We start from the raw sequence: 21,455 nt of genomic DNA, 5'->3' as shown, positions 1-21,455 counted from the left end.
AGCCCAGAGAAGTGAAATGACTTACCAAAGGCCACACGGCAGACAAGTGGCGGAGCTGGGATTAGAAGCCATGACCTTCTGACTCCCAGGCCCGGGCTCTATCCACTCCACCAGGCTTCTTCCCCAGACTGTGGGGCAGAACCAGTCTGGGAACCGAGCTGAGCCAGTCTGTGAGCTGGACAGAGATGGTCTGCGAGCTGGACAGGGATTATTGCCATCGTTCTCGTCTGTCCGTCTCCCCCGATTAGACCGTAAGCCCGTCAAATGGCAGGGACTGTCTCTATCTGTTGCCGACTTGTTCATTCCAAGCGCTTAGTACAGTGCTCTGCACATAGTAAGCGCTCAATAAATACTATTGAATGAAAGTCTGCAAGCTGGGCAAGGTAGCTGGGCACCAAAAGGCAGAAAAGGCCGATTTCTCCTAAATAAGGTCACCCCGGTTCCTGTGGCCCAAGTCAGATCTTTAGCCCCTCGGACAAGATACTAGCAGCATCGTGCAGTGGATAGAGCCTGGGCCTGGGAGTCAAAGGACGTGGGTTCTAATCCTGGATCCGCCACTTGTCTGCTGTGTGATCTTGGACAAGCCACTTCGCTTCTCTCTGCCTCAGTTCCCTCATCTGTAAAATGGGGGCTAAGACCGTTAGCCCCTTGTGGGACAACCTGCTTACCTTGTATCTACCCCAGGGCTTAGAACAGTGCTTGGCACTTCGTAAGCACTTAAAGTTGGTATTTGTTAAGCGCTTACTATGTGCACAACACTGTTCTAAGCACTGGGGTAGATACAGGGTAATCAGGTTGTCCCATGTGAGGCTCACAGTTTTCATCTCCATTTTACAGATGAGGTAACTGAGGCACAGAGAAGTGAAGTGACATGCCCACAGTCCCACAGCTGACAAGTGGCAGAGCTGCGATTCGCACCCATGACCTCTGACTCCCAAGCCCAGGCCCTTTCCACTGAGCCACCCTGCTTCTCTAACAAATACCATTATTATTATTATTATTCTCTGGGCCTCAGTTCTCTCATCTGTAAAATGGGGATTGAGACTGTGAGCCCCACCTGGGACAGGGACTGTGTCCAACTCAATTTGCTTGTATCCACCCCAGCGCTTAGTACAGTGTCTGGCACACAGTAAGCTATTAACAAATGCCGTAATTATTATTATTATTCTCTTACCTTGGTGTGCTCAGTTGTAAAATGGGGATTCAATATTCCTTCTCCCCAGTTAGATTATAGGATTTAGGGCTCTGCAATCTGATTATCCTCTATCTACTCTGGTGCTGAACCCAGTGCTTGGCATGTAGTAAGTATTTAACAGTGCGGCTTAGTGGAAAGAGCTGGGTCCGTCTCCTATTTTTTTTTTAAGTTATTTTTTCAGTGCTTGCTACTTGTCAAGGACTGTTCTAAGCCCTGGGAGAGGTACAAGTTAATCAGGTCGGACGCAGTCCCTGTCCCAGATGAGGCTCGCAATCTAAGTAGGAAGGAGAACAGGCATCGACCCCCCAATTGGTAGATGAGAAAACTGAGGCACCGAGGAGTTAAGTGACTTGCCCAAGGTCACACACTAGACAAGTGACAGAGGAAGAATTCAAACTCAGGTCCTCTGACTCCAGGCCTGGGCTCTTCCCTCTAGTCCAACTGTTCTTCTGCCCAAGTCCAAGTTGCTCGAGAAATGCATTTCCAGAGAGTTTCTAAATTAAAAATTAAATATCATACCACCTCGTATTGTTTACCCAGAATAAATATCAAGCATTCACTTGCATTTTCAATACGTTCAATCGCTCTGACACGAGTAAATCTTGGAATGAAAGAGGCCAGGGCTGTTTTGAATTTTCTCTGCCCCTTGCGTCTCCAGCTCAAGCTTGGATCTCACGGCCTGTGTTTCTCCAGAACTAGGCATGTAAATAAAAAGTTTCAGGGACTGACCTAGAATTGTGACGATGATTTATCTGAATAAATTAAACAAACCCTACAAAACGCACCATTTCCAGTACACTTGTACCCAACAAGAAAATAGTGCCCTTATTCTGAATTTTAATTATGCTTCTGGGATATAAGGTTTTTATGTATTAAGAAGCAGTAAAAAGAAATAGTTTTTTTCCATTATGCTCTAAGATTCAGAGCTTAATTAAGTGCATTATAATTAGAAATGGCCAAACCAACTGGCCTTTTTTAAAAAGCATTCATTAAAAGCCCTTCATTTTCATGGCATTGCTGCCTTTTCCTACTGGAACTTCGGTTTTGATTTTCTTTTCATCCTTCAGATGAATTGGCGGCTTCTGGTCTTGGCAGTGATCCAGAGGCAGCAGCGATAAGGATGGTCTTGTGGTCTACTGGATAGCCCGGGCCTGAGAGTCAGAAGGACATGAGTTCTAATCCCAGCTCTGCACTTGTCTGCGGTGTGACCTTGGGTGAGTCATTTCACTTCCTCTGTGCCTCAGTTCCCTCATCTGTAAAATGGGGATTCAGACTCTGAGCCCCCTGTGGGATGGGGATTGTGTCCAAGCTGATAAGCTTGTATCTACCCCAGTGTCTAGTACAATGCCTGGAATGTAGTAAACAATAAATGCCATAAAAAATAAATATTTCTCATCATTGAATCCAGCTGGGCATGTTCCCTGTCCCCTGGATTCCCAGCCTAAGAGGGAGAGAGGACAGATAGTGAATCCCCATTTTACAGATGAGTAAACAGAAGCCCAGTGACTTGCCCAAGGTCACCCCGCAAGCCCCAGGTGGAGCAGGGCCTAGAAGCCAGGTCTTCCGTGCCCTTCTCACTGTGACCCCCCGTTTGATGAAGGTTCACCACAATCCCACATGAGGCTCACAGTCTTAATTCCTTGCTTAGAGAAGCAGCGTGGCTCAGTCACAAGAGCCCGGGTTTGGAAGTCAGACGTCGTGGGTTCTAATCCCGGCTCCACCACTTGTCAGCTATGTGACTTTGGGCAAGCTGTTTAACTTCCCTGTGCCTCAGTTTCCTCATCTGTCAAATGGGGATTAAGACTGTGAGCCCCACATGGGACAACCTGATCACCTTGCACCTCCCCCAGTGCTTAGAACAGTGTTTGGCACATAGTAAGCGCTTAACAAAATACCATCATTATTATTAATTCCCATTTTACAGATGAAGTCACCGAGACTCAGAGAAGTAAAGGAACTTTCCCAAGCAGTGGGCAAATCGTGGAGCCGGGACTAGAGCCCAGGTCCTTCTGATTCCTGGGCCTGGGCTTTCTCCCCTAGGCCATGCTGCTTACTGTATTCTCCGAAGTGCTTAGTGTAGTGCTCTGCACCCACTAACTACTCAATAAATACCATTAATTGATTGATCTAATTTGAGACACAAGGGTGGCTGGATGTGACACTGTGTTGTTTCTGAACCCCAAACTCTAAATGATCAGCCACCACTCCGGATGTCCGGGGTGTCCACCACCTCTGACTGGAAGCATAATAATTCATTATGTGTATATATTCATTATATAGTAATGATAATAATTATAGTATTTATTAAGCACTTGCAGCAGCAGCATGGTTTAGTGGATAGAGCACGGGCCTGGGAGTCAGAAGGTTATGGGTTCTAATCCCAGTTCTGCCACTTGTCTGCTGTGTGACCTTTGACAAGTCACTTAAATTCTCTGGGCCTCAGTTCTCTCATCTGTAAAATGAGGATTAAGACTGTGAGCCCCATGTCGGGCAGGGACTGTGTTCAACTCAATTTGCTTGTATTCACCCCAGCGCTTAGTACAGTGCCTGGCAGATGGTAAAAGCTTAACAAACACCATCATTATTATATAAGAAGCAGCATGGCTTAGTGGAAAGAGCATGGGCTTGGGAATCAGAAGTCTTGGGTTCTAATCCCGGATTTTCCACTTATCAGGTGTGTGACTTTGGGCAAGTCACTTCACTTCTCTGGGCCTCAGTTGCCTCATCTGGAAAATGGGGATTAAGACTGTGAGCCCCAAGTGGGACAGGGACTGTGTCCAACCAGATTAGTGTTTAACCAATACCATTATTATTATTATTATGTGCCAGGCACCAAACTAAGCACTGGGGTGGATATAAGCAAATTAGGATAGACACAGTCCCTGTCCCAAATGAGGCTCACAGTCTTGATCCCCATTTTACAGATGAGGTAACTGAGGCACAGAGAAGTGAAGCAACTTGCCCAAGGTCACGCAGCAGACAAGTGGCGGAGCCAGGGTTAGAACCCATAACCTTCTGACTCCCAGACCTGTGCTCGTTCTACTAGACCACGTTGTTTCTGGTATTTGTTAAGCGCTTACTATGCGCCAGGCACTGTACTAAGCGCTGGGGTAGATACAAACTAATCAGGTTGGACACAGTCCAAGACCCACATAAGAGCAATAATAATAATAACTGTGGGATTTATTAAGCACTTACTATGTGCCAACCACTGTTCTAAGCAATGGGGTAGATACAAGAAGTAGCAAGGCATAGTGGATAGAGCATGGGCCTGGGAGACAGAAGGTCAGGGGTTCTAACCTCGATTCCACCACTTGTCTGCTGTGTGGCCTTGGGCAAGTCACTTTGCTTCTCTGTGCCTCCGTTCCCTCATCTGTAAAATGGGGAATGAGACTGTGAGCCCCACATAGGACCGGGACTGTGTCCAACTTGATTTGCTTGTTTCCACCCCAGTGTTTAGAACATTCATTCATTCAGTCATATTTATTGAGCACTTACTGTGTGCAGAGCACTGTACTGAGCGCTTGGAAAGTACAACTTGGCAACAGATAGAGACAATCCATACCCAACAGCGGGCTCACAGTCTAGAAGGGGGAGACAGACAACAAAACAAAACGAGTAGACAGGCATCAGCAGCAGCAAAACTGTGCATGGCACATAGTAAATGCTTAACAAATGCTGTGATTATTATTATTATGACCAGGTAATCAGGTTGGACACAATCCCCGTCCCACACGGGGCTCCCACTCTTAATCCCCATTTTCCAAATAAGGGAACGGAACCAAAGAAGTGAACTGACTTGCCCAAGGCCACCGGCAGACAAGTGGCAGAGCCGGGATTAGAAACCAGGTCCTTCTGACTTCCAGGCCCGGGCCCTGAAGAGGGGATCACAGGGCAAGAGGCTTCCTGCTGAGACTGGGAAAGTCCAGAAAGAGAGACTTTTGAGTGGCAGGGACCGTCTGGGCCTCCTGAGGGGAAGACGAGACGTCAGGCGGATGGAACCATGGGGCAGGAAGAGGGCAAAGCCTAGGCAGCAAGCCCACGCACACACAGGCGGGCCCTCTCTCTCTCTCCCCCCGTCATCCGCCCAGGTGCCAGGGCCACGTCCGAGCCGATGAGCCTCTCAGACGGCGGGGGCGGGCTGACATTTTCCTCCAGACCCTGTCCTGGGTATAAAGGCACCTCCAGAGACGGGCCGGTTGAGGCGTCAGCCATCGAGATCGAAGCCGCGGGGAAAATGAGGAGGTAAGAAGCGGGAGGCCGAGAGGTCTGGGGCTGGGCTGTGGATCGCGGGCTCCGTCCGGCGGGTGAAATCCAACCGGACGCTGCTTTTTCCCCCCTCACAGTTTCTCCAGATTCACCCTCGTCCTCGTGCTGTGGCTATCAGCGGTGCATGGCTTGTGGAGTCACCCCATGGTTTATGCTAAGGTATGAGTTTCTTGTCCCAATTTCCGCTCTTGGTGTCAAAGCAAGATGCTTTATTTAGCCCCGGGTGGTCTGCGGAACGTAGTATTAATTGTTATGGTTCTCGTTAAGTTCTTACTCTCCTCTAGACTCTCTAGATCTTGCTGTGGGCATGGAACGTGTCTATCAACTCTATTATACTGTGCTCCACCAAGTACTTACTACAGTGCTCTGCTCATAGTAGGCGCTCAATAAATACCATTGACTGGAATATCATAGACTGGAAGCTCATGGTGAGCAGGGAATGTGTGTGTCTGTTTATTGTTACATTGTACTATCCCAAGTGTTTAGTACAGTTCTCTGCACAGAGTGAGCGCTCAATAAATACGATTGACTGACATTGATTGATTGATCGATGACCAAACACTGTACTAAGTCCTGGGGTAAATACCAAATAAACAGGTTGTTTATCTCTGTCCCATATGGGGCTCACACTCTTAATAGGAGGGAATCCCCATTTTACAAATGAAGATACTGAGGCACAGAGAAGGTCAGGTACTTGCCCAAGGTCACACAGCAGACAAGTGGCAGAGCCGGGATTAGAACATGTCTTCTGGGAAAACTGCTTCTTGGGTGAAGAAGTAAAGATAAATCTAGCTGTGAAATCGGTCCAGAGAAGGGTGTTTTTGACGATGTGTGGCTCCGCTGAAAATATCTTCAAAGGTGTCAGATGGGTGAATTTATTCTTTGCCCCATTTGAGCGGAGCCCCCAGCCTGGCCCCTAGTCTCCCCCCGAACCGCTGGGGGTGTGGATTAGGAAACTGCCCGTCTGGATATCTCCCCTTCCCCCCATTCTCCTCTGCCCACCGCTATATGTGATTTTAATAAGGCTTTTTTAGGTGGGCAGAGTGAAGGTCTGTCGCGTACGACGAGGCACAGCATTCCAGGGCAGAGGCTGGGCGTGGGCGAGAGGTCGGCAGTGAGAAAAACAAGTTTAAGGTACAGTGAGAAGGTTGGCGTTAGAGGAGCGAAGTGTGTGGGCTGAGTTGGAGTAGGAGAGCAGAGAGGTGAGATAGGAAGGGGCATTTAAAGCCAATGGTGAGGAGTTTCTGTTTGATGCGGAGGTGGATGGGCAACCACTGGAGGTTCTTGAGGAACAGGGTGACGTGACCTGCACATCTTTGTAGAAAAATGATCCGGGCTGCAGAGTGAAGTATGGACTGGAGTGGGGAGAGACAGGAGGCGGGGAGGTAAGCGAGGAGGCTGATGCGGTAATCAAGGCGGGGTGGGATAAGTGCACGAATTGACTTGGTAGCAGTTTGGATGGCGAGGATAGGACAGATTTAAGGGATATTTTGAAAGCTGAACTGACAGGATTTAGTGACGCAGAAGCAGCAGGAGGCTAGCGGTGGAAGCAGGGGTTAGATCACAGGTCTTTCTGACTCCCAGGACTGAGCTCTTTCCACTAGGCCACAATGCTTCTCAACTTAGTTGATTTACCCTCAAAACCCCGAGAGGTAGGCAGGGAAGGCAGATATTATTATCGTCAGTCAGTATTTATTGAGCCCTTATTGTGGGCAGAGCACTGTACTGAAAGCTTGGGCGAGTACAGTATAACAGTAGAACAGACACATTCCCTGCCCACCACAAGCTTACAGTGAGGAAACTGAGATACAGAGAAGTTAAGTGACTCGCCCTTGGTCATACTGTATAACTCCCTCCCTCTGCTCTACCCCCTACCCGCCCCACAGCACTTGTGTATATATATGTACATATTTATTGTTCTATTTATTTTATTTACGATGTGTATACATCAATAATTTTATTTATTCATATCGATGCTATTGATGCCTATCTACTTGTTTTGCTTTGTTTTCTTGTCTGCCTCCCCCCTCTAGACTATGAGCCTTTTGTTGGGTAGGAATTGTCTCTATCTGTTGCCAAATTGTACTTTCCATGGGCTTCGTACAGTGCTATGCACACAGTAAGTGCTCAGTAAATATGACAGAATGAATGAATGAACTCTAGTCTGTAAGCTCACTGTGGGCAGGGGATACCAACTCTGTTATAGTGTATTCTCCCAAGTGCTTAATACAGTGCTCTGCCCACAGTAAGTGCTCAATAAATACAGAGCTTAGTGGCAAGGCTAGGACTCGAACCCGGGTCCTCGGGCTCCGATACTGGTCATCCACCGCACTGCTTTTCCAAGACATTTCTCCTCAAGTTGCACTTGAAAACAGAGTGGACTTTTTCTCTTCCTCAAATTCCTGCATTCTGTACCCCATTCCCAGACATGAAGAACACACAGAATAATAAAAAAGGAACGAGTCTTACCTTTAGGCAGGACAATATGCCTTTGGCAAAATAAATCCGAAAACATCAATGCCTTTGAGTTCTGTGGTACATTGTTTTATAATTGAAGTGGTGCCACCAAATTCTCAGAGGCAGCAATATCATTTCAAACGGTAATTTATAGGGCGTAGACAACAGGAAATAATAACAGGGGCATAGGGCATGCTGGTAATTCATAAGAGATTAAATACTATTTTGGAAGAACAGTACAAAGGTAAAAGGGAGTCGATATTAAACGTAACTAACTATAGCACTGATGAAAATATCAATGCAAGATCTTCTAACAGAGCAAAACTGTTCATCATCTAAGTAACTGAATGACAAGATTCCGAATCCGGAATAGATTGTAAATGGACTGTAAGCTACTTGAGGGCAGGGATGCTGTCTCACCAATCCTGTCGAGTTATAATAGTAATAATAGTAATAATGGTATTTGCTAAGCCCTTACTATGTGTCAAGCACTGTGTTAGTTACAAGATAATCAGGTTGTCCCACATGGGGCTCACAGTCTTAATCCCCACTTTACAGATAAGGTAACTGAGGCAGAGAGAAGTTAAGTGGCTTGGCCAGGGTCACAAAGCAGACAAGTGGCAGAGCCGGAATTAGAACCCACATCCTCTTGACTCCCAGGCCCGGGCTCTTTCCACTAAACCACGCTGCTTCTCTTGTACTTTCCCAAGCACTCAATACAGTGCTCTGCACATGGTAAGCGTTCAATAAATACCAGTGATTGATGGGGTTATGGAAGGATTTAACCCTTATAGGAGATGTTTGCATTTTTAAATTAGGAGACATAACGCTTTTCATTTCTACTGGCAGCTGTCCGGAAGAAGTGATCACTTCCTCGTCTTGCTGAGCCATCGCTTAGCTACGGTGGACAGGAACGGAGAAACTGCCTTGTTAAAGCCTTATCTGGAGAAGACTTTCATGAGAAGATCGTTTCGCAATGGAGTGGGACAAGGAATTAAAAAAACTTCCTTTCGAAGGGCAAAATCATGAATCACTGTAAAAAAACCCCCTCTGTTGTGGCCTAAGCAATCCACCGATAGTATTTCCTGAGCTCCTCTTCTGTGCAGCGCACTGTAGTGAGAGCTTGGGGAAATGGAACAGAGTTAGTAGACATGATCCCTGCCCTGCCCTCAAGGAGCTTATAGTCTATTGTGTGCAGACCAATGTAGAGAGTTTGGGAGAGGGTGATAGAGTTAGCAGACATGATCCCTGCACTCAAGTATAAAAGGGGGAGATGGACTCTAAGATAAATTACCAATAGGTTTGAAGAGTTTGGAGAAATGTGGTAAGATATCATATTCCTATAATTAAGAGTTATAGATACTATGATCCCGCTTCTTAAACAGTTTTTCACTGAGGCAAATGTGAATTTGATTTTATCCAGATGAAATTCTCAAAACTGCACTACCGAGTAGTTGTAAATTTGATGCTTTTGATTTTGATGTTTTTCATTTGCTGTTTTCTGGCTGATTCCCTGCCCTTAGGTTCACAGATTTCATTTGATCAGTGTAAACCGAACACCTCTGTGAACACACACAATATCAGTCTATCTGTGGTAGGTATTTAAAAGCACATCCTAAATCGTTTAAAGCACATCCCCTTCAAGAGGCCTTCCCCGGCTAAGCCCTCATTTCCTCTTCTCCCGCTCCCTTCTGTGTCACCCTGGCACTTGGATTTACACCCTGTATTCATACCACCTCAGCCCGATACATATCCGACATTTATTTCTTTATATTAATGCCTGTCTCCCCTTCTAGACTCTAAATTTGTGAGCAGGGAATGTGTCTGTTATATTGCACTCTCCCAAGCACTTAGTATATGCTTTAAGTCCTCATTTCCTCTATTCCCTCTCCTTTTTGCATCATCCATGCCACTGAGATTTCTACCCTTTGTTCACCCCGCCTCAGCCTCCCAGCACTTATGTACATATCTCTTATTTACTTATATTAATGTCTGTCTCCCTGTCTAGACTGTAAGCTCATCATGGGCAGGGACCATGTCTACCAACTCCGTTATATTGAACTCTTCCAAGCGTTTAATGCAGTGCTCTGGGCACAGAAAGCGCTCAATAAATATGATTGGTTGAGAGCAAAATGCTGAACTAAGAGCTTGGAAGAGTTCAAAAGAAGCCAAGCATGTACACTGTGCCTGGAAGGAACTTGCAGTCTAATGAGCTTTGCACATAGTAGGTACTCAAAAAATACCGTCGATTGATGGACCGACTACACAACAAACAGTAAGATGGTGTGCTCCTGATGCGAGGGAACTTGTGTCTTGCTTCTGTCTCACTCCCCCAAGTGCTTAGCACAGTGCTTGCCACTCAGTCAGCATTCAGAAAATACCATCACTGATGTGGGATTCTGTGGGAACAGATCATAATTCTGCCATGTTAGGCTGGGGGTTATGAGTGCGAGGGGCGTTTTTGTCAACCACGAGAATTGTCTGTGTCTGTGCTATTCTTCTGTGACTATTTTTTGTGGGTTCTCAGGGTTGCATGGCGACCCCCTCCAGCTCCTTCCCATCTTCCCCGTCAAAACACCAGAACTGGCTTAAATGATTGCATGTACCAGAAATTCAAGAATAAAACTTGAATAAATGAATGTGTGGGGTGGTGGGTAGAGTCTGGGCCTGGGGCATCAGAAGATCATGGGTTCTAATCCCAGCTCCGCCACTTGTCTGCCGTGTGGCCTCGGGCAAGCCACTTCACTTCTCTGTGCCTCAGTTCCCTCATTTGTAAAATGGGGATGAAGACTGTGAGCCCCATGTGGGACAGGGACTGTATCCAATCCTATTTGCTTCTATTCACTCCAGCACTTAGTTCAGTGACTGATACATAGAAAGCGCTTAACAAATACTGTAATTTCTCATTATTATTGAGGCCAAGGATGAGGAAGGAGTGTTGTGAATGTTCCAGGGAGCATCCAGAGGTTAGCCCCCTGGGAGAGGGGCAGCGGGTATGGGGCGGGAGATCCCTTTGGTCAACTTCCTCTTCCCGTCAACAAGATCCCGGGGATCCACAATCTGCCACTGTGACACCCCTGCTCTCCTACCTCAGCTCAGCCCACACACTTTGCTCCTCTAATGTCAACTTACTCACTGTTCCTCCATCTGGTCTATCTGGCCTCCGACCTCTCACTCTCATCCTGCCTCTGGCCTGCAACGCCCTCCCTCCTCAAATCCCACAGACAATGATTCTTCCCCTCTTCAAAATCTTATTGAAGGCCCATCTCCTCCCAGAGGCCTTCCCTGACTAAGCCCTCCTTTTCTCCCACTCCCTTCTGCATCACCTTGCCTTGCTCCTTTTATTCATCCCCCTCCCAGCCCCATGGCACTTATGCCCAGACCTGTAATTATTCATATTAATGTCCGACTCCCCCTCTAGACTGCAAGCCCGTTGTGAGCAGGGAATATGTCTGTTTATTGTTAAAGTGTACTTCCCCAAGTGCTTAGTACAGTGCTCTGCACACAGAAAGCGCTCAATAATTACAACTGACTGACTGATGGACCCCAGCTCCGGGCGGCCCAGGAACTATGTCCAAGAAGCCCCGGTCCCACAGTTCTGGGGACACTGAGTCTTCGATCAATCACACAATCAATAATAATAATAATGTTGGTATTTGTTAAGCACTTACTATGTGCAGAGCACTGTTCTAAGCGTTGGGGTGGATACAGGGTAATCAGATTGTCCCACATGAGGCTCACAATCTTCATCCCCATTTTACAGATGAGGTCACTGAGGCCCAGAGAAGTTAAGTGACTTGCCCACAGTCACCCAGCTGACAAGTGGCAGAGCTGGGAATCGAACCAATGACCTCTGACTCCGAAGCCCGGGCTCTTTCCACTGAGCCATGCTGTTTCCCCTAATCAATGAAGAGAAGCGATGTTCCCTAGTGGATAGAGTCTATGCCTGGGAATCAGAGGACATTTGCTCTCATCCCTGCTCCACCACTTGTCTGCTGTGTGACTTTGGACAAGTCACTTCATTTCTCTGGCCTCAATGACCTCATCTGTAAAATGGAGATTCATCCATTCATTCAATCATATTTATTGAGCACTTACTGTGTGCAGAGCACTGTATTAAGCACTTGGAAAGTACAATTCAGCAAAAAAGAGAGACAATCCCTGCCAACACTGGGCTTACAGTCTAGAAGGGGGGAGACAGACATCAAAACAAGTAAACAGGCATCAATATAAATAAACAGAATTATAGATATACACATATATACATAAGTACTGTGAGGCAGGGAGGTGGGGTAGAGCAAAGGGAGTGAGTCAGGACAAAGAAGAGGGGAGGGAGATCTGAGGAAAAAGGGGGCTTAGTCTGGGATTAAGACTGTACATTCCATGTAGAACATGGACTGTGACCAAACCTGATTAACTTGTATCTACCCCAGTGTTTAGGACAGTGCTTGGCACATAATAAGCGCTTTGCAAATACCATTAAAAAAAACCACCAGTCAACTGCTGAGAAGCAGCATGGCCTAATGGAAATTGCTCAGAATTGGGAGTCGGAGGCCTGGTTTTTAATCCTGGCTGCGCCACGTGTCGGCTGTGTGACTTTGGACAAGTCACCTCCCTTCTCTGTGTCTCAGTTTCCTCATCCATAAAATGGGGGTCCAATCCTTGTACTCTCATCTAGACTGTGAGCCCCACATGGAACAAGCCCTGCGTCCACCTGCTCGACTTGTATCTACTCCAGTGCTTGACACATAGTAAGTGCTTAACAAACACCAAAATTATTTGATCTTTTTTCTTCCCCCTGTTCTTTCTAATAATCCATCAGGCAGTCAATCAATCGAAAATATTGTAAGAGTATTTACTCTGTGCTGAGAACAGTACAGAGCTCTTGAGAAAGGACAATAGAGGTAATAGACAAAATCACTCCCCAAAGGACCATTTATAAATCATTTTCTTTCTGCCTCCCGCATTAGAGTGTAAACTCCCAGAGGGCAGAAAAGGCATGTTTTGCTTGGTCGTCCTCTCCCTAGTACTCAGTGCTGTGCCCTACACTCAATAAGCCAAACCCAAATCACCGCACTCAGATCTGACCCCTTAAATACTTGATATTCACCCGAGCCCCAGCCCCAACTCACGTATACACATAGTAAACGTTTAACAAATGCCACAATTATTATTATTATCCATATCCTTACAGTCTCCCACTTCCCCTATCTGTAGTTCATTTTAATGTCTGTCCAACAGATGGAAAGAAATATATTTTCTGCCCACAAGGATCTTCTACTCTAGTAAGGGATACTGACATGAAGATACTGGCAGATAACGGATTAGACGTATTCTATTGTCCTCTCCCAAGCACCTAGTACAGTGCTCTGTACTAGCTTAATACCACGTTAATCCAATCACTCATCATATCCCGCGTCGATGACTACATCAACCTCCTTTCTGACCTCCTAGCCTCCTGTCCCTCCCCACTCCAGTCCATATTTCACACTGCTGACTGGATCATTTTTCTACAAAAACATTCAGCACGTCATCCCGTTCCTCAGAAAACTCCAGTGGTTGCCCATTCCTCTCCATAGCAAACAAAAACTCCTCACTTTTGGCTTTAAAGCTCTCCATCACTTTGCCCCCTCCTACCTCACCTCACCTCTCTCCTTCTACAGCTCAGCCTGCACACTCTGCTTCTCTGGTGCCGCCAACCTTCTCACTGGGCCTCCATCTCTTCTTTCGCTGCCGCTCCTGGCCCACGTCCTGCCTCTGGTCTGGAACACCCTTCCTCCTCATATCCCATAGACAATGACTCTCCCCCCACCCCGTCAAAGCCTTACTGAAGGCCTATCTCCTCCAAGAGGCCTTCCCAGACTAAGCCCCACTTTTCCTCAACTCCCACTCCCTTCTGCATCACTCTGACTTGCTCTCTTTGCTCTTCCTCCCTCCCACCCCACAGCACTTATGTACATGTCCAAATAAATTTTATTTGTTTGTATTGACATCTGTCTCCCCCTTGTAAACTCATCCTGGGCAGGGATGTACTGTACTCGTTGTACTGTACTCTTCCAAGTGTTTAGTACAGTACTCTATTTATTTCGTTACCCTATTTATTTTGTTAATGAATTGTACATCGCCTTGATTCTATTTAGTTGCCATTGTTTTTACGAGATGTTCTTCCCCTTGACGCTGTTTATTGCCATTGTTCTTGTCTGTCCGTCTCCCCCGATTAGACTGTAAGCCCGTCAAACGGCAGGGACTGTCTCTATCTGTTGCCGACTTGTTCATCCCAAGCGCTTAGTACAGTGCTCTGCACATAGTAAGCGCTCAATAAATACTAAATAAATACTATTGAATGAATGAATACTCTGCACACAGTAAGCACTCAAATACGAGTGAATGAATGAATGAATGCTCCACACACAGTTAGCACTTCTTAAGAAACACCATTGATGGATTTATTCACAGTCCCTTAATGCTAGAGGTACGTGTTCGGTTGAAACACCAATGGGTATTGGCAAGCAATCCAGGGAGACTGTTTTTTTTATTTTTTAATGGTATCTGTTAAGTGTTGCTATGCATCAGGTACTTTTCTAAGTGCTGGAGTGGAAACAAACTAACCAGATTGGACACAGTTCATGTCCCACGTGGAGCTCACAATTGTAATACCCATTTTATAGATGAGGTAACGGAGGCCCAAATAAATGAAGTGACTTGCCCAAGGTCATACAGCAGACAAGTGGCAGAGCAGGATTTAGAACCCAGGTGCTTCTGGTTCCTAGGCCTGTGCTCTATCCACTAGGCCTCGGAGGAGGTGATATTTTGTTGAGGGGCTTTAGAAGTGGGGAGAGCTATGATTTAGTGGAAGATTTCCGGTATGGGGGACCAGCAAAACTGGTTAAGGTAGAAAAGTTGAAAACTGGGGACAGAGAGAGGATGTTTGTTCATTCATTCATTCATTCATTCATTCATTCATTCATTCATTCAATCGTATTAATTGAGTGCTTACTGTGTGCAGAGCACTGTACTAAGCGCTTGGGAGAATACAGTGCAACAATAAACGGACACATTCCCTGTCCACAACAAACTTACAGGCTAGAGTAGGAGGAGACTGATATTAATATATATATATATAAAATAACAGATATGCATATAACTGCTGGAGGACTGGGAGGAGGAAGAACAGAGAGAGCAAGTCAGGGTGATGCAGAAGAGAGTGAGAGAAGAGGAAAGGCAGGGTTGGGTCAGGGAAGGCCTCCTGGAGGAGATGTGCCTTCAATAAGGCTTTGAAGTGGGGTAGAATAACGTTCTGACAGATTTGAGGAGGGAGGGTGTTCCAGGCCAGAGGCAGAACTTGGGGCAGGGGTCAGCGGTGAGACAAACAAGATTGAGGCACAATGAGAAGGCTGGCATTAGTGAAGCGAAGTGTGTGGGTTGGACTGTAGTGGGAGAGTGGTGAGGAGAGGTAGGAGGGGACAAGGTGATGGACTGCTTTAAGTTTGTTGGCTTTGGCCACTAAATAATAATAATAATGGTATTTTTTAAGCTTACTATGTACCAGACACTGTTTTAAGCACTGGAGTGGATACAAGTAAATCTGTGAGCCACATGGGGCTGAGAGTCTTAATCCGCATTTTACCGATTAGGGAACTGAGGTAATGACCCATCCTTCAGTGGTTTCTCTTACCCTCTCTCCCCTCCCTTCCCCCATTTTCCTATGCTCCTCCCCAGACACTGCTGCTACTTGCAGTCATTGCTACGGACATGCTAAGAGAGCCATCCCTTTCCATTGGGTAAACTCTTTTTTTATAGTATGTAAGTGCTTACTATGTGCCAGGCACTGTACTAAGTGCTATGGTAGATACAAAGTAATCAGGTTGGACCTGGGCCCTGTCCTACACAGGGCTCATAGTATGAATCTCCACTTTACAGACGAGGGATCTGAGGCACCAAAAAGTGAAGTGATTTGCCCAAGGTCACACATAGACACCTGGCAGAGGTGGGATTAGAACCCAGGTTCTTCTGACTCCCTGGCCAAGGCTCTGTCCACTGGATCACAATGCTTCTCTTAACTCCGTGTGCCACCAATTACTGCAGGGAATTATGGGTGAGGCCTAAATATAATCTTGGATGATTTTAAACTCATGTTTCCATGGCGTTCACCTTCCAGGTAGACAGTAATAATAATAATAATAATGGCATTTGTTAAGCTTTTACTATGTGCAATGTGCTGTTCTAAGTGCTGGGGAGGATACAAGGTAATCAGGTTGTCCCAGGAGGGTCTCACAGTCTTAATCCCCATTTTACAGATGGAGTAACTGAAGCCCAGAGAAGTTGTGACTTGCCCAAAGTCACACAGCTGACAAGTGGCTGAACCAGGATTTGAACCCATGACCTCTGACTCCCAAGCCCAGGCTCTTTCCACTGAGCCAAGTTAATTATCGACTCGGTGTCCTTTAAGCCCTCTGATAAACTCAAATGAAGACAGCCCAGAGTAGGTGCGGGTCTGAGCCTAGAACGTGAGCAGGCTGGAGGAGGCCGGAGGCCTGCTGGATGACTTGGCCTGCTTGAGAACCAATCAGGGAAGCCTCCTCGGAGGAGGTGAGTGGTACCGGTAAGTCCCCCCTTGCCCATTCTTTGTGGCCTGGGAGCAGCACACCTGCCATGTCCCTTCCTCCATACCCTGCTTTTCCTTGTCCTCCTCATGGGATCCTTGCCCCGGCCTGATTTCTTTTCTTTTCTTCCCATGAGCAGTCTCCTCTCCAAAACTGGGGGTCTTCCATCCAACCCCTTTTTTTCATATTATTTGTTAAGCACTTGCTATGTGTCAGGCACTGTCCTAACCGCTGGAGATAATCAGGTTGGACACAGTCCCTGTCCCACATGGGGCTCACAGCTTTCCTCCCCATTTCATAGAAGAGGGAACTGAGGCACAGAGAAGTGAAGTGACTTGCCCAAGGTCACCCAGCAGATGAGTGGCAGGGCCGGGATTAGAACCCAGGTCCTCTGACCCCAAGGGCTGGGTTCTTTTCACTAAGCCATGCTGCTTCTCTCAAGCCTGGTCTTTCATCTTCCCATCCCATCTTATCAGCATTCCTGGCTTTTCATCTACCCCCTTCTTTCATTCATTTGTATTTATTGAGCGCTTACTGTGTGCAGAGCACTGTACTGAGTGCTTGGGAGAGTACAATAGAACAATAAACAGACACATTCCCTGCTCTCAACGTGCATACAGTTTAGAAGATGAGTTTATAGTCTAGAGGACGACTTTAGGGTCTAGAACCAGCCCTTCTACTCTACATTCTCTAACTCTGTTGGGGTCATATAGGACCTTCTGCCTATAGCCTCCCCTCTTTTGAATCAATCCCTTTTTTCCCTCAAAGTTATGGTGTTTTTATGGTATTTATTAAGCGCTTACTATGTTCCAGGCACTGTACTGGGAAAGATACAAGTTCATCAGGTTGGACATAGTCTCTGTCCCACATGGGGCTCACATACTCGCACGTAACAAAAACCATCATCATCACTTAAACCCCATTTTACAGATGAGGGAACTGAGGCACAGAGAAATGAAGTGACTTTCCCAAGGTCACACAGCTGACAAGTGGCGGAGCCAGGATTAGAACCCAGGTCCTTCTGACTCTCAGGCCCGGGCTCTATCCAATAGGCCATGTTGCTGCTCTTCTTTTCTGTTACTCCGCTCCCCTCCCCTAGTAACAGTGGGGTTTTAGGAAGGAGTTGAAGATTTGAATGTGGGGAGAGATGTAGTCTGTCTGTTGATGGGAGGGAGGGAGGGAATTCCAGGCAGGAGGGAAGGTGTGGGAGAAGGGATGGAAGTTGGTGACTCAAAAGCAAGGGACGGTAAGGTTAGCCTGAGAAACCACGCGGCCTAGTAGACAGAGCCCAACCCTAGGAGGCAGAACATTTCACCTCTCTGGGCCTCAGTTCCCTCATCTGCTAATTGGGGATGAAGACTGTGAGCCCATGTAGGACAGGGACTGTGTCCAACCTGATTAGCTTGTATCTGCCCCAGTGCTTAGTACAGTGCCGGGTACATAGTAAGCGCTTAAACAAATACCTTGTGAAAAAAAAACACCAAAACCCATACACCACTGCCAGCTGGCTTACCCATGGATATGGCGACAGTCGTTCAGAGGGGGTTATTTCTTGTGGGTTTTTTTCCCAACCCAAATGCCACTGAAGCCTATTTAAATAAATTTGAATTTTTGGAATTTTAATTACTTTGAAAAGTGCAGAAACTCCAAGAAATGACATTTTTCTGCCATTCAGTGACATATGAATAATTGGGAGTAGAAATACTTGCAGAATACTTGCAGAAGGAATTGAGTTTTAACCCTTTTGAGCCATAATAACTGTGGTACTTAAGCATTTACTACGTGCCAGGCACTATACTGAGCGCTGGGGTGGATACCTGTCAATGGTATTTGTTAAGCACTGTTCTGAGCACTGGGGTGGATACAAGCTAATCAGGTTGGACATAGTCTCTGTCCCCCATGGAGCTCGTAGTCTTAATCCACATTTTACAGGTGAGGGAACTGAGGCACAGAGAAATGAAGTGACTTTCCCAAGGTCACGCAGCCGACAAGTGGCAGAGCCGGGGTTAGAACCCAGGTCCTTCCGACTCCCAGGCCCAGGCTCTATCCACTAGGCCATACTGCTTCTCAGAACGCCTCCGCTTCTGCCTCCCGCATGCTTATCTGTCCCCTCAAGCTGCTCATTTTTCAAAGCTTGAATCCAAACCCGGAGGATCACTCGGACGAAGGAACTTTCAGCGAACGGGATACAGCGTTCTCTGGGGTCTCATTTCTTCGAATGAAGGATGAAAACTTTGTTTACCTGAATAAAAGATTCCCCTCAAAAGGTTTTAATATAAAGAATCATTAAGAATTTAGGGAGAGAAGTTAAAAGCCCTCCAAAGGCTCTTTTCCACTGAAGTTAAATTGCAGCATTATTTATTAATTTACGCAGTTGTGCAATTCCTTGAAACTTAATGACTAACCCTATCGGCTTCATCTGTCCAAGATGATTTGTGCTTGAGGAATTAGCATTTCTCAGGTGGGTTCATATTTGAGTTCTTCCCACTTTGGATCAATCGATTAATCAGTCACTGTTATTCATTGAGCGCTTACTGAGTTAAGCACTGTTCTAAGAGCTTGGGAAAGTAGCTCTCCTCAAGAACCTCTAGTGGTTCAAACATCAAACAGAAACTCCTCCTCATTGGTTTTAAAGCCCTCAGTCCTCTTGTCCCCTCCTACCTCACCTCACTGCTCTCCTACTCCAACCCATCCCACACCCTTTGCTCCTCTTAGGCCAACCTGCTCATTGTTGGTCTAGCTCCTGCCTCTGGCCTGGAACGCTCTCCTTCTTCATAACCTACAGACACTTACTCTCCCCTCCTTCGATGCCTATTGAAGACAAATCTCTTCCAAGAGGTCTTCCCTAAGCCCTCCTTTCCTCTTCTCCCCTCCCTTCTGTGTGACCCTGACTTGCTCCTTTCATTCATCCCCCCTCCCACCCCACAGCACTTACATCCATATCCGTCATTTTATGTATTTATATTAATGTCTGGCTGTCTCACCCTCTAGACTGTAAGCTTTTGCTCAGGGTATGTGCCTGTTGTATTTTCCCAAGCGCTTAATACGGTGTTCTGCATACGGTAACCGCTCAATAAATATGATTGACTGACTAGCTCTCCCTCTCTTACCTTACCTGGCCATCATCCTACTACATACGCTTTGCTCCTCCAACACCAAGTTACTCACCTTATCCCTAACTCATCTATCTTGCTTCGACTATTGTATCTCGCCCATGTCCTGCCTCTGGCCTGGAGCTTCCTCCCACTTCATATCCGACAGATGATGACTCTTCCCACTATATGGACTAAGCCCTCAATACTTTATTCACTTGGATCTGTGCCTTTCATGCCCTTGATATTCACCTCATCCTTGGCCCCACTGTGCTTATGTCCGTATCTTTTTCTTCTCCCATTTCCCCTATCTGTAAATAATTTTTAACAGAAGTGGTGATCAGTCAGTTATAGTTATTGAACACTTATTATGTACTGTACTAAGCCATTGGTAGAAGACATTACACGGAGTTGGTAGACATGTAACCTGTCCACAAGACGTTTCCAGTCTAAAGCTGGGGACGGACCATAATCTAAATTATAGCTATGACATAATAATAATGTAAGTATTTGTTAAGCGCTTACTATGTGCAGAGCACTGTTCTAAGCGCTGGGGTAGATACAGGCTAATCAGGTTGTCCCACGTGAGGCTCACAGTCTTCACCCCCATTTTCCAGATGAGGTAACTGAGGCACAGAGAAGTGAAGTGACTTGCTCACGGTCACACAGTTGACAAGTGGCAGAGCTGGGAATCGAACCCATGACCTCTGACTCCCAAGCCCAGGCTTTTGCCACTGAGCCACGTTGCTTCTCGTGCGGTGGGGCTGGGGGAGGGGTGAATAAAGGCATTAAATTCAAGTGGGAGATGGAGATGAAGAAATGAGGGCTTAGTCGGGGAAGGCCTCTTGGCAAAGATTTGTGGGGAGATAGAAAGTTATTTTGTTTGCTCCTGATATAGAATAGCATTTTGTTCACATGGAAATGAAATATGATGGCTTGTGGTGGTTACAGATTTTTATCTTGTTTTATCTTTTTTTATTGTTCCTCTTTACTAGGCTGCAATTTGTATAATACAAATTCTCTGTGCCTCAGTTAACTCATCTGTAAAAAATGGGGATTAAGATGGAGAGCCCTATGTGGGACAGGGAGTGTGTCCAACCTTTCATTCATTCATTCAATAGTATTTATTGAGCGCTTACTATGTGCAGAGCACTGTACTAAGTGCTTGGAATGAACAAGTCAGGAACAGATAGAGACGGTCCCTGCCGTTTGATGGGCTTACGATCTAAGTGGGGGAGACAGACAGACAAGAACAATGGCAATAAATAGAGTCAAGGGGCAGAACATCTCGTAAAAACCTAATTTACTTGTATCCACCTCAGCACTTAGTACAGTGCCGGGCACCTAGTAAGTGCTTAACAAATACCACAGTTATTATCATTATTATTATTATTGTTATTGTTCAACTTGGCTTAGTGAAAAGAGCATGGGTTTGGGAATCAGAGGACATGGGTTCTAATCCCGGGTCCTCCACTTGTCTGCTGTGTGACCTTGGGCCAATCACTTAACTTCTTTGTGCCTCAGTTACCTCATCTGTAAAATGGAGATTAAAAGGGTGAGCCCCATTTGGGACAATCTGATTACCTAAGTGCTTAGAACAGTGCTTGGCACATAGTAAACACTTAACAAATACCATTATTATTATTATTATTATTCTCTGTTCCCCAGTTACCTCATCTGTAAAAAATGGGGATTAAGACCGTGAGCCCAGTGTGGGACAGTGACTGTGTCCAATCCAATTACCTTGTATCTATCCTAGCGTTTAATACAGTGCCTGGGACATAATAGGTGCTTAACAAATACCCCAATTATTATTATTATTCCTCAGCCCTCAGGGTT

At 46.1% G+C, this 21,455-nt stretch overlaps 1 protein-coding gene across 1 annotated transcript; it reads left to right on the top strand.

The window, feature by feature from the left end:
• Positions 1-5,309: 5,309 nt before the first annotated feature.
• NPS (neuropeptide S) lies at positions 5,310-8,984 on the top strand. The gene is made up of 3 exons (XM_029059909.1): positions 5,310-5,440; positions 5,542-5,623; positions 8,771-8,984. The coding sequence occupies exons 1-3, from the start codon at positions 5,310-5,312 to the stop codon at positions 8,948-8,950; spliced, it is 393 nt and encodes a 130-aa protein (XP_028915742.1). The 3' UTR covers positions 8,951-8,984.
• The last annotated feature ends 12,471 nt before the right edge of the window (positions 8,985-21,455 follow it).

This window comes from Ornithorhynchus anatinus, chromosome 3 (assembly GCF_004115215.2).
Source record: "Ornithorhynchus anatinus isolate Pmale09 chromosome 3, mOrnAna1.pri.v4, whole genome shotgun sequence".
Classification (NCBI taxonomy): domain Eukaryota; kingdom Metazoa; phylum Chordata; class Mammalia; order Monotremata; family Ornithorhynchidae; genus Ornithorhynchus; species Ornithorhynchus anatinus.
The sequence above is the reverse complement of the archived record's forward strand: the minus strand, read 5'-3'. Positions and strand labels throughout refer to the sequence as shown.

Bases quoted from the DNA above. Each gene is read 5' to 3' on its own strand.
- NPS (XM_029059909.1), top strand. From the start codon at position 5,310: ATGAGCCTCTCAGACGGCGGGGGCGGGCTGACATTTTCCTCCAGACCC. The intron at 5,441-5,541 runs GTAAGAAGCGGG...CCCCCCTCACAG, and splicing joins GCCGCGGGGAAAATGAGGAG to TTTCTCCAGATTCACCCTCG. The intron at 5,624-8,770 runs GTATGAGTTTCT...TTCTACTGGCAG, and splicing joins ACCCCATGGTTTATGCTAAG to CTGTCCGGAAGAAGTGATCA.